This window comes from Muntiacus reevesi, chromosome 6 (assembly GCF_963930625.1).
Source record: "Muntiacus reevesi chromosome 6, mMunRee1.1, whole genome shotgun sequence".
Taxonomy (NCBI): domain Eukaryota; kingdom Metazoa; phylum Chordata; class Mammalia; order Artiodactyla; family Cervidae; genus Muntiacus; species Muntiacus reevesi.
In genome coordinates this window covers 49,281,488-49,294,447 of record NC_089254.1, presented here as the reverse complement: position 1 = coordinate 49,294,447, position 12,960 = coordinate 49,281,488, and the positions used below count along the sequence as shown (strand labels likewise).

At 38.3% G+C, this 12,960-nt stretch overlaps 1 protein-coding gene across 2 annotated transcripts; it reads left to right on the top strand.

Moving 5' to 3' along the window:
* Window positions 1–663: 663 nt before the first annotated feature.
* On the top strand, window positions 664–8,144 carry CAV2 (caveolin 2). Of its 2 annotated transcripts, XM_065939201.1 has the most exons (3): window positions 683–966; window positions 1,291–1,478; window positions 5,898–8,144. In XM_065939201.1, exons 1-3 carry the CDS (start codon window positions 817–819, stop codon window positions 6,046–6,048), a joined length of 489 nt encoding a protein of 162 aa, XP_065795273.1. In that variant the 5' UTR covers window positions 683–816; the 3' UTR covers window positions 6,049–8,144. The 2 variants fall into 2 exon arrangements, with proteins under 2 accessions (XP_065795274.1, XP_065795273.1); XM_065939202.1 differs by lacking the exon at window positions 1,291–1,478 and having other exon boundaries at window positions 664–966.
* The last annotated feature ends 4,816 nt before the right edge of the window (window positions 8,145–12,960 follow it).

Here is a 12,960-nt window from a genome sequence, read left to right as displayed (position 1 = left end):
CTGAAGCACTGGCAAGGTCCCCTGGCACTTGCAGGGGCGCCTGGCAATCAGGTGTGTTATGGCTTCTTATCTCATGGTGCAGCAGTAACCAAGTGAATCAAAGTGGACTCTGTGTAGGGACCCCTTAAGAGTTTTACTTGGGTTGCCTCATTTCATTCTCACGCGACAACGCTGTGAAGCAGGCAGCCCTGACCCGGCTCCCATTTTACAAAGAGGCAGTTGAGGTTCCAAGAAGCTTGGTACCTTGCTCCAGAGCACACAGGTAAACGGCAGAGTGCAAGTTAAGACAGACCTTCCTACTCGATACCCCTACGCTCTTAACCACCAAGCTGCCTCCCTCCAGTGTGTCTATTTTCTTGTCAACATGCTGGCTCTTAGGCACCCAGCTCTGAGTGTCGTACAACGTGACCCCAAAATCCTTCCAGCCCTTCTTTGGGCAGAATTCGGGTCCTCATCTCCGAGAGACGCTTCGCCCACCTGAGCAAGCCGGGATCTGCCTGATTGGGACACCCCGCCTGATTCCTTTCCTGGCCTGCGGCCGGACTGGGACCCAGCCAGGAAGAAGCGGCGGGTTGTGCGGGACTGGAGCCACCTAGCCGGCTGCGGTCGGCCCCCGCCCCTTCGCCCGGCCGCGGGGCGGGACTAGGGTCGCGCGGGCCGGGTAACAGGAGCCAGCAGTGGGAAGCAGCCGCCGCCCGGGCCGCGCGGGGCGAGGCGAGGCGGGGCGGGGCCGGGCGCGACGGGAAGGGGAAGCCGCGCGGGCCCGGAGCCGCGCCGCACCAGCCCGGCTGCATCCACCGCTCATCAAGCGCCGCGATGGGGCTGGAGACCGAGAAGGCCGATGTCCAGCTCTTCATGGACGACGACTCCTACAGCCGCCACAGCAGTGTCGATTACGCAGACCCCGACAAGTTCGTGGACCCAGGCAGCGACCGAGATCCCCACCGGCTCAACTCGCATCTCAAGGTGAAGCCCAGGGCGGGCCCTCCCCTGGGTTTGAGGGCGTCCCAGGACCCCCGCCAAGGCCTAGGATGAGGGTGCCTCCTCTACCCTGCTCCGACCCCAACTCCCACACTTGCCACTGGGTCAGCCCCGCAGGGTCTGGGGCCCAGATTCTCGCCGCGGGGCCGCCTGCGTAACCAGAATTTTTTTACCAAATCCCTGTTCTCGCACCGTGACCCTAAGAGAAGGGAGGGGCATCCCAGTCAAGTCTGTCTTTCTTGAGTACTCCTGGTTGCTGGTGAGGCAGGTTGGATGACAGTTCAGGATCCCTGAGTCTTGTCTCCGCAGGTGGGATTCGAGGATGTGATTGCAGAACCAGTGTCTACGCACTCCTTTGACAAAGTGTGGATCTGCAGCCATGCTCTCTTTGAAATGAGCAAATACGTGATCTACAAGTTCCTGACGGTGTTCCTGGCTATTCCCTTGGCTTTCGCTGCGGGAATTCTCTTTGCCACCCTCAGCTGTCTGCATATCTGGTGAGAAGGGGCACACTGGGATGGGCCAGCTTTCTGAGACGTCGGAATGTTCTTTGCCACCTGCCCCCTGCCCTCCCCTTCTTCCAGCTGGGCAGAAGAATGTGCATCATTTCCCAACCTAGTAGCAGGAACTGGGAGACCTGGAAAGGCAGTGTGCTTCGATTTGTAGGTAGGGTTAGGAGTTAAAAACAGAAGAAGGTATGTCCCTCTGTCCTCAGGTGTGATTTTCCATTGAGTTGCTAAGGCCCAGCTGATTGTGGAGGTGGAGATCTGGAGGCCATGCTTCCTGCCACAGGCTGCGCCCTCCTAGGGCCCTGTTTTGACTTATGCCTCTGGTTCTGGGCAAGGCTCTTACTTCTTTTATTACCTTTCATTCAGTCACCACCCGTGTTTGGGGTAAAACAAAAGTGATCTCTGAACAGAACGCCAGGGACAGTATCATTGCAGAGGGATGTCAGACCGGGTTAAGCAGTGCTATGGAGGGGTTGCTCCACGCCTGCCACTGGCAAATGGCAAGGATAAGACCAGAGAAGATGCGAGGTGTGTGCAATTAAGGTGTATAGGCTCCTAGCACAAATGAATGAAAATTCAAACTACAGATAATGAAAATGAGAAGGCTTCCAAGTTACTTCTTCACCTGTGAAACCCAGATAGGAATGGCATCTAGGGCATTAAAGGGAAAATAAATATAGAAACCTACTGGACATTTTAGGATGTTTTGAGTAACTTTCTTCACACAAAAATGCATCATAAAGCTTCAGAGAACATTTTTAAGCATTAAAAAAATTTTAGGGAAATGTCACATTTGACCTATAAGTTATGTTATTGTTGTTTTAAAAGATATCCACTTTATTCTGAGAGGAAGAGCATTCAGATTATCCCTGGTATGGCAACAGTTGTGAATCATCTTTTAGGGCAGTCCTGGAGAAATACATAACCCTTGATGCTGCCATATCTTTTTCTTAATCATTTTATATGGTAATACCACACCCTAATACATGTTGTGTTCATTGTTAGAAGTTATGAAATTGTTCTACATTTGCCTTTACCATCTGAATTAATTTGTCAGTTAGCTAGCTGGTTAATTCAACTAAGAAAATTTATGGAGTACTGAGTTTGTGCCGGGTACTGGGCCCAGGATGAATATGATGTAAGATCTGCCTTCAGCTTACTCACAGCACATCAGGGCAACTGGCTAGGTACAGAGGTGGCTGCTGAGGGGAACACCTAAATCTGTGGAGGAGGGAAACACAGGGAAGGCTTTGTGGAAAGAAAAGGCTTTTTAAGGATAAATTGAAGTTCACTCAATTTATGAGATTAAAAATTATGAGATTAAAATTAACAATTTATGAGATTAAAAATTATGAGATTAAAATTAACAATTTATGAGATTAAAAATAACAAACATCAATTTAATTTGATTACTAAAAGCTGTAAACAAACTATATTGAAAGTGTCAAAAGACTACTAAGAGGAATGAAAATCTTTGCCTTTTTTACATGAACAGCTCCTCAAAGGCCAGATTTACAATCAGGTCATATTTAGGTATTAGCACAAATCAGCACATCTTTTGAATAAAACCAGTCATGTAACCTCTATGTCCATTTTCTCACTTTCCAAAATGTGAAAAACTGAGTGACCACATCGTATATTATGAAATGCTGGCTATGGAACTATTTGGAAATACAGACTGCCAGTCAACAAAGCTAGGCTTTCCTAAAGCACTTGTGGAATAATTGATAACAAAAGGGTTTTTATTTACCAAATGGTAGAGAGATATAAGTAAAACTACAATTAACCAAATGATGCTTCTCTACACCTGGCTCTTCTGAGAATGGGAGATGTTTTTGGTGTAGTGCTTCCAGCAGAGAATCATCAAACCACTTTTTTCCAACCACAGAAACTGTGTTATTTAACTTCAACTTATTTTTCAAATTACTTTCATGTTGGGACATTAATATTTAACTGTCATACATCTGTCATCAGGCAGCTGTGATTGCAAGTAGAGGAGTGACTTCAAACAAAAATGTTTAGAAGTTAGTTTATATCTTGATAAAATAGGTTTATTATTAATGGATTACATTCCCGTGACACAATAAGACCAGATCAAGGAAAGGTCTCATAGAAGAGCTAACTTATTTTAAAACCTTATTTTTTGGTGGTCAAGTCTATGAAAATATGCAGTTAAAAGCTCTTTGAACCACACTCCGTGGTCACAACAGATCTGACTTTAGATTATTTAAACAAACCACAACAAAGCACTCACAACTCAGTCTGATGATGTTGGATCCTAGGCCAGAAGTATAGGACATTAGGAACAGGTGAATTGGTTTGAGTTCATATCAGAGACGGGTTTGAATCTGTATGCCATTTGACAACCGCAGGTCATAAGTGGATCATATCAAAGAAATGTAACTTGATACATTTTACTCTGCCTTTTACTTTTGCTTGAATATAATTCAAATATATAATCTAACTGATAGAAATGCAGTAGTAATAGTCTCATTTCCCAGAAGGTTTTAATACAGCTAACTGCTGTGACAAGGCAATCTGCGTGACACTATAAATACAAAGTTAAACAAAAGTTCCAGTTCTCAGGGATTTATTGTCCAATGGATGAATATATCATTTTGCTAATTATAAAATGTGTTTAAGAAATGACTGAGGGTGACACTGTTCAGGCTGACACTGAGCCTGAACGAAATTGTGGATCACTCCAGATCACCTGGAGTTTCAGAAAGGGAACCAGCTGGGATATTAGAACACAATTTAAGTTTGTTGTCAAAAAATCATTGGATCCTCTGATCCAAAGTGAGAGAACAACTTGAAGAAAATGAAGTTAAAATCCTATGAACTGAGTCCTCAAATGTGGGTAACTACACTGTTGTCCTGTGCTTAATTCCCTCTTAGGACATGGAGATCTAAGGCACTAGAGGTTAGAAAATTTCTCAGCCTAAGAAAGAATGGAAAATGCATATATACTGAGGAAAGTGAATTTGGTTAGGAAGCGTTCCAATCTAAACAAGTCAACTTGAGATTATTTTGTCATAATTGTTTTTATTATATATTCTGACTTCAAAATAGTTCTATTTATTGTTCATCATAATGGCAGCATCATATGGACATGTCAAAGATGCATAGTAAGTGGTAAGCCTGATAGCTGGTCTCTAAGATTTCCTGTTCTTACATTAATTTGGAGGGAATTGGCCAAAGCCACACATGAAGTGAGAAACATAATGGAATAAGAAGTCAAAAGTTACCATCACTCAGGTTTCTATTCAACCATGTTGAACCATAGAATACTAAAACACCTAGTAATTAATTTTCTTTAAAAAAAAATTGCTTCAAATCTTTAGCACTTGGGAAAAAAACACAAGATAAATATAATTTTTGTAGAAAGTCCATATGAATAATTCAGTAGTTTAAAAATATCTCAAAATCAGACAAATGCCTGATCTCCTCTTCATTTTCAGCTAAATGCAACAGACCTTTATTTAAGTCACCGTTTAATAGGAAACCAAGAAAATCAACCTTACTTCTTTGTGCTCACCCAAGTAATAATAAAAATTCTATTAAAGCCCTCCAGCAATGCCTGAGAGTTCACAAATACTTTTGTGCCCAAAAAGCACTACAATGACAAAGAACATTATTCAGAGGATTACTGAAAAACTTAACCAACTTGAGGAATATGAAAATATGTAGTTACTTTAAGAAAAGGCATACAGAAAAAATAAATTCAGGGTATTCGAGTTCTTCTTGTCTAAGAATTCTGACATAATTGCAGGACTCTTTTAGCTACACTACACAACCCTTTTCAGTGTGTGTAATTACTGTGAAAAATTAATAATATAAAGCATAAGAGAATGTTAAATTCACTTCAGTTCGAACGTTTACCAAGGGTAAAGGATGTCCTCGCTTAAAAGCTTACATTCTAATATGAAAGAGAAACATAATCATCTATTTATGATATCTTTTGGTAAATTTGAGAATTAAGAAATTTGTTTCAGTACTTCAGAAACACAAAACCAGAGTATCCAACTATCGTGTTCCAATGGGGAGGGAAGACAACAGGAAAAGCTACCAGGAAGTGGAACTTCAGAGAAATATGAAGATTTAGGCAGGTTAATATTTAGGGCCGGAGATCAAGTAAATAAATTTACTATTTTGTTTAATTTTGCTTTACTATTTTAAATTGCCTGCTACCAATAGAAATAATATTAGTGTTGATCACATACATGCCTGTTTATTTTTTTAAATATATTTTTTGTGTATCTTATCACAATGTAGGTCACTGTTGATTTGTTTCAAATGCTCAACCTGGCTTAGGTGAACTGGACCACTGTTGTGTCTTTTCATGCGTGTGCAAGCCTTATTTGGTAACACCAGCAATCCTTACATATCTCTCTTCCTCCATTCCAGGATTATAATGCCTTTTGTAAAGACCTGCCTAATGGTCCTGCCTTCAGTGCAGACAATATGGAAGAGTGTGACAGATGTTGTCATTGCCCCATTGTGTACGAGTGTAGGACGCAGCTTCTCTTCTGTCAGCCTGCAACTGAGCCACGATTGAATACTTGGGCCCCAGGTCCAGAGGTCTGGATACTGTAATACTCGTTTTTATAACATAAAAGCACTACTGTTCTGTTAATTCCCCAACTGTTCAGATTAAGAAAGCTATTAAGATGGGCAACCACATGTAGAATGTTTATTGGCAGATCTTTTCAAATAATGCTTTTCTAATTAAAAGTCAAGGATTTCACATCTAACTTTATAACCAGAATTATTCAGTAGGCAACAATTAATTTTAAAGGCAGACAGTTTTTTCTTAAGTACAAAGGTATGCATTTTATAATGATGAATCTGCAATGATCAAGGGACATTTCTCTCAAACACTACAATAGTTTTGTGTACAACTGCTCATAAAAATACAGAATTTCCTATTTTTTCACTCTGGAAGTAATACTTTTTAAAATCTTTGCAGATAAAGTCATAGGGATACTTAGAGATAAGATAATACAAAGATCCTAGAAATTACAGTAACAAAAGTGACGATAGGCTCTCTCAAATAAATGTGAAAATAGATTCATGAAGACATGTTCCTTTAAATAGGGTATTGTTAACTTACAGGTATATTTAACAAGATGTTTTAATTTACTGTATATTTTGTAGTTATTGTACATGTTGCCCTAATCAGATTGCTTTAAAGCACTCTTCTTATATTTGCTATCTTGTTGTACTAATGTATAGAAGGAGTAAATGTATCTTCCATAAGGAACTTCATTGGTGAGATGGCACTGTCTAGATTACATAAGCATATGCATCTTCTTTGGTAATTGAATGTAAAAGAGAGATATACAAGGCTTTTCTTTCTTACTTTTCCAAGCAAAATCCTTAAATGTTTCTTGGCTAATGTTTATCTGGCTGTGATCTTAATACAAACCTAATTGATATTTCATCTAAGAGATTATTTCTGTCTTGTAGTTCAGTTAAAAATTAATCCTGTATTCTGCATTCTTATTAATGTTTCTCTTTACCTTCAAGTAATATTGGTGCTATTAAATAACACTGTATAATAATGGCTATTTCTGATACTTAAGTACAATTTCAGCCACAGTAATTCATGTATTAACTTCAGCAAAGTTGTTAACTTATTGCGTCCATGCTACTGAGCTATGTATATATAAATTAAAAAGTAATAGCTTCAAACTTTCAAAATATTATCTAATATGAGTCTTACTGCACAGTATAAAATTATTATTTTTGAACTGTAGAGTCCTATTTCAGTGTTATGAGTCACTGGTGTTTTAAAAATCTCTATTCTAAAATGATAGGCCTATACAAAAGATGTCTATAATGTGAGTGGTTAACTATAATTTACACATCCTAAAAGTGTGTCAATGCTCAAATTTCAGAATTACTATCAGAACTTGGATTAACAGTCCTTTGAATAGTTTCATAGATGACAACTCCTCATTCAATGAAAATTAATTTTATTTTCCCAAGTTTCTAAGACTGGTGAATATAAAGGATGATTGAACTGGAATTCTACTGGGGAACCAAGCAAATGAATGATTAAATTATGAAGCTTATATCCTTTAGAAGGTAGCTACAAAAGAGATTTTTTTCAAAACTGTCTTAGGTCATTATTAGAAAACACTCATGATCATTAAAGCATTACTACTCATTTGACAATATGGATGTTACTGTGTTAGTCAAAAAGGTCAATCAGTCTCATGACTTTATAGTTATACTTTATATTTAAGATGTTTTTAAAAAATATTTGGATATGTCATTTGAGCAAAAGTATTGATTAATAAAATATCTATTTAAATAAATAGTGGCTTCTATCTTTTCAAATAGCAAGTTTTTTCAAATTGGCAAGTTTTAAAGCCAAAATATACATACATAGTCATATAAAAATAACCAATTAACTTGTAACAAGTAGACTATATGATTTCCTTATTTCTGAATAGCATTGATCATTTTCAAAATTACTTTTTATTGAGATTTGTCATTAACTATTTTATTTCAGAGACTGAAATTTTGTACCAAGTGGATCTAGGTTTCATTTACAAATATGTTGGTTCTTTTATTTGTGAGTGGGGAAGAGGTGGGTGATGGTCGACTTTCCCAGTATCTATAATAAACTTTTTAAAACTTATAAAATGTGTTTATTGCTTTTATTACATATCAAGTTCATTAATAAAGAACCTTTTAAAACTAATTTTTCCTTATTAAAAACTTATAATAGGTAAACACACATGAGTTATTGCTTATTCAGGAATATGTTTGTGAAAAATTACATGATTGGTAATTTAATTTTTTATTTTCCCAGCACTTAAGAGGTTTCCTATAAATTTTTCTATCACTTGATGAATATGATAGAATAGCATGTTCTTAAACCAACCATACTTCATATTCTTCATAAAATAGTCTCTTGCTAATCCTAAATAAACTCATATTTCTGTTTCCAATTTTTTAAATAAGAAAGGAAAACAATATAAATCACATGTATTTGGATACTAGTACCAGACCAGAGTCCAAAATTATTTTTGGAAAGTTAGTATGTGAAGAGTAGCTGCTGATATTGGCATAGATTTTCTTGCTGTGAGTTAATCTGGAAAAATGACCTACCTCCAATAATAAAGCATGTGTTTGGCTTTGTGAAATGCTCTTTAAAGATGTGGAGAACTTAAAAGTCCCTCTTTTCAGTAGTTGTCTACATCCCATGAATTTACTTAAATAATTTTCTTGGGAAACTGTTGGACTTGAGTGAAAAGAACCCTCCCCTTCAGGTCAGGCATCTGGTTGCCTATCTCAGCACTGCCATTACTGAGGTATGTCACCTCCTGCAAATGGTTTAATCTCAAGGTCTCAGTTTCCTACCTTTAATGGTAGGATTGGACTCAAGGATCTCTTAGGAGTTTCCCATCTTCTTGTTTTCTGTGACTTCCGAAGAACGAAGTTTGGCTATGTATATGCAATCTTGTTGTTCAGTCCAGAAATTTTTTTAAATCAATTTTTAAAATCATGAATTTTCTAACAAAGGACTGGCATGCTATAAATACAGGAATTAATGCACAGTTAAGTTGACTGAGACTTTGATTTTCATGACAGGGATTCCTAGATTTATAATAATTCTATCTCCATCATTGTGGAGTTTCCCCCCGAATAATATATTACTCTATGTTTTAAATTAATTACAATTTATTTTATTTGTAGTTTTTTTTCTTCTAAAATTACTGCTACACCACCATGATCATTGCCATCTTCTTTTGCCTATCTAGTTGCTATAGCCCCCTAACTGGTCTCACTCCCAGTTTCAATATGATCTTTTCCAATCCATGTTCCACTTTCAAAAAAGAAGTGATCTCATCAAGACTCCATGCCCCTCCCCTGTGTACATTACCAATTACACACCATTGCCCTTTTAATAAAATCCAAACTCTTCAGCGATGTTCACAGGCCTTCACTCTCCACACACGGTCTTCAGCAATTCTCTTCTGAAGCACGCACTGAAGTGCCCAGCCCTTCATGGCAGCCTCACTCTTCCCCTTGGCCTGTGCTAACCCCTCCTGTTTCCAAAACTCCTTCACATTAATGCCTCTTCTATGTTTTCATGTAAAATCTTGTAAGGACCCCTATTATCACTTGCCGCATGATAAAACTATGCCTGCTGACTAACCCCATTAGACTGCTGGTTAGGTCTCTGAGAACCAAAATGTGACTTCATTATTGTTTTCTGGGATTCTAAAATGGTGCCAAGCACTTAACAGGCTCAATCAATATTTTCTGAATGAATGGCTACATGAAAAAATAATTGAAGAAAATTTGGGATGACTGCTGAGCTGGAGTGAAAATCACATTTTGACATCATAATTTTCTTCTTTTGAGTGAGGAGTTTGAAAAATACTGATTCTAATAAGATGTTCCTTCTCACCATTTTTCTCACTCATAAGTTATTAAGTTAGGAAAATTATATGTAAAGCACATCAAGTATATTTCATCCTTCAGGGTAATGCCTGTCTACTCTCAATTCTCTTATCTGAAATTTATTTTCACATGTTCAGGGGTAGGAAATGCTAGTATTAATACATAGAAACTGGTTAGGAACCATTCTCTCTGGCGTTTTAGAAAGTTGCTATTTCTTTTACTACCCTGTTTCCTATTTTGAAATTTATAATACTAAAATATTATTTTTGTAGAATTTTACATTTTAGAAAACAGTCTCATACAATGTCTCATTTGAATCCAGGACAAATTAAATGGCATAGTGGAGAAATCACATAAATAATAGCTTGGTTTCTGTAGCTTGCAATCTTATCATTTTTGAATGTTTACTTAAGATAACAAGAGTTTAAAGAATTTTTACATGGTTACATATTACTTTAAGATAAAAAATAGGTAGTGCTGCGATTAAAAATTAAGACTACTACTGCAACTTATCATAGATCAGGATTTGGTATATTTCTTTCCTTCAAGGTATATATGTATATAGGGAGGACAAGAGAAGGATTTGAAGCAGGATGAAGCAAAGGATAAGGATATACTAGATATTCAGGTTATACTTCTTAGGAATAAAAATAATTTGGGCTTCCATATCTAATCTTCCCAATTTCTCCTCCCTGTTAACCCCCAAAGCAAAAGAATGCACCCTGTTGTATTTTTAAATAATTTTTGTACCCACTCTTCAGCTTCTTTCTTCAAACTATATCTGAACTGCTACCTCTGAAACGTTACACTGTGATGCTTCTTTAAAAGAAAGGTAGCTGTGGGTGACGTAACATTTCAATCTATTAGTAGACATCCATTACTTCAATGTGAATGGATGATCTGAAAAAAAAGAATGCTGAAAACTATGTTAGGGACCTGAGCAGGAGGGCCTTGAGTGGGGTGCCACTTGAGAGCATCCAACACTGATTAAAAGACATGCCACCAAAGAGAAAATCAAGACAGAAAAGGGAAAACAGGAGGTTCCAATGACACAATCTTCACCCTTCACTGATTTGTTTTGGAAACCTCTGTTCAAACCTCTAGTCAATGGAATTGGGTCAAAGGAAACTGAACTGAGTGGAAGGAGCGTAAGTCAGCTAAGACCATAAAGGAAAGTTACTTATGTCTTCTTAAATGAAAAGCGCCCTGGTAGGGGGCATGGGGGCTCTCCTAGAACCCTGTGCCCTAAAGACAATGGCAAAAACTAAAATGAAAACTGTACCACATCTTGTGACCATCTGTCTCTCCTCCACCTCACCTCTCTGTGCTTTTGACTGTTGCCGTGTATCTGTGGCAAAGAAGACCAGGCAGCAGTCAGAGAAATCAGAGGACACCACTTCAACATTTATCCAAAAATAGGACAGACACCTATCCGCCTGCACTTGGACGTGTTTGGTCATTTGGCTTGGCTGCACAGCTGGAGAAGTCGTTTTGCCATTATAGGAAAAGGTAGGGGTGGAGAATGAAGAGAGAAAGGAAGAGACATGACTCATAGTGGGAAAGAGCATGTAACCAAGGGCAAATATTTCTCCCAGACACAAACGGACCAGGAAGAGATAGGAGCTACAGGTCATCTTTGGAGCATTCTTTTCTCTCCCTGCCTCTGAGTAACTTGTCATCAAGCACCTGCCAGTAACAAAAGGGGAGAAAAGGGCAGGAGGCAGGATCTGCCTCTAACTGAATTGCATATAAGTTCCAGCCAAGGGCTGGCTCAGCTATCTGGGACAGTGAAACAAGGAGACATTTGGAAAGCTGCAGGGATAAACACCATTTCCCAGGGAGGCAGGTGGCAAGGATAACATGTTTCTTTTACTGAGAAGGAAACCTGTTGGAATACTTCATACATTACAACAGTGGGAGAATTCTGATTTCTGGTACAAATAATAGTTCATTTGTTGAGCATTTATTACCTGCTGAAAGTTTATTTGGGGCTTCCCAGATGGCTTGCAGACTACAGTCCATGGGATCACAGAGTCGGATACAACTGAGCGACTAACACTTTCTCAGATGGCTCACTGGTAATGAATCCCCCTGCCAATGCAGGAGATGGAAGAGATGTGGGTTCAATCCCTGGGTCAGGAAGATCCCCTGGGGGAGAACATGGCAACCTCCTCCAGTATTCTTGCTCGGAGAATTTCATGGAAGTGACTGAGCATGCAATCATGGGCATTTATTTAATTTGCACAACAACTCTATAATATGAGTTCTGTTATTTTTCAGATGAGAAAACTGATGCCCTTAAGTTGAACAATTTTTCCAAGGTCACATGGAAGTCAAAATTTAAACCAAGATAATCTGGCACTGGAGTTCAGGCACTTAATCACTGATTAAGATTACACACATATTTCCTCACAAAGTCAATATCAAAATAGGCAGCAATATGGAAAATGAAACATCACAGAATATATAAAAGTCACTGGAATATATAAAAAAAAGAAGCATAAGATACAAGCAAGCCTTCCTCTCCAGTTTAGATATGACCTTGTTGAGGCAGTCACAGGAAGAGCACACATTATTTAGGGTTATTTGATAATATAAACTAAATTAAAATCACCTCAGAGTATCTAGCATAGTCAATCAATTTCATGGGATCCTCTGCATGAGGGGCCATAAAACAGGCAGAAGGGGTGAGGGAGGGCCATGATCAAAGCATTGGAAATAAAACACCAAAAAACATTTTTCATCATGTAGAAAAGACAAGTGAGCAATTAACTGAATTATTTATATATTTTTTATTTAGACAAGAGGAAGATCCTATGATGATTATAAATTTGAAAACAGACCCCTGAAAAAGAGACAGAGTTGTTGGCATTATTAAGTCTAAAGGTGATTAAAGAGCCACCTAAAAGATGAAAAATATTATACAAAAATTCCTTTATTAAACTATCCTTTTTCTGAGAGAAAGTCTAAGTGAAGTCATCCTAAGTGATACTTTCATTGGAGTAGACACACACAAAAAGAATTGTGATCCTAAATATATTCAACAAGG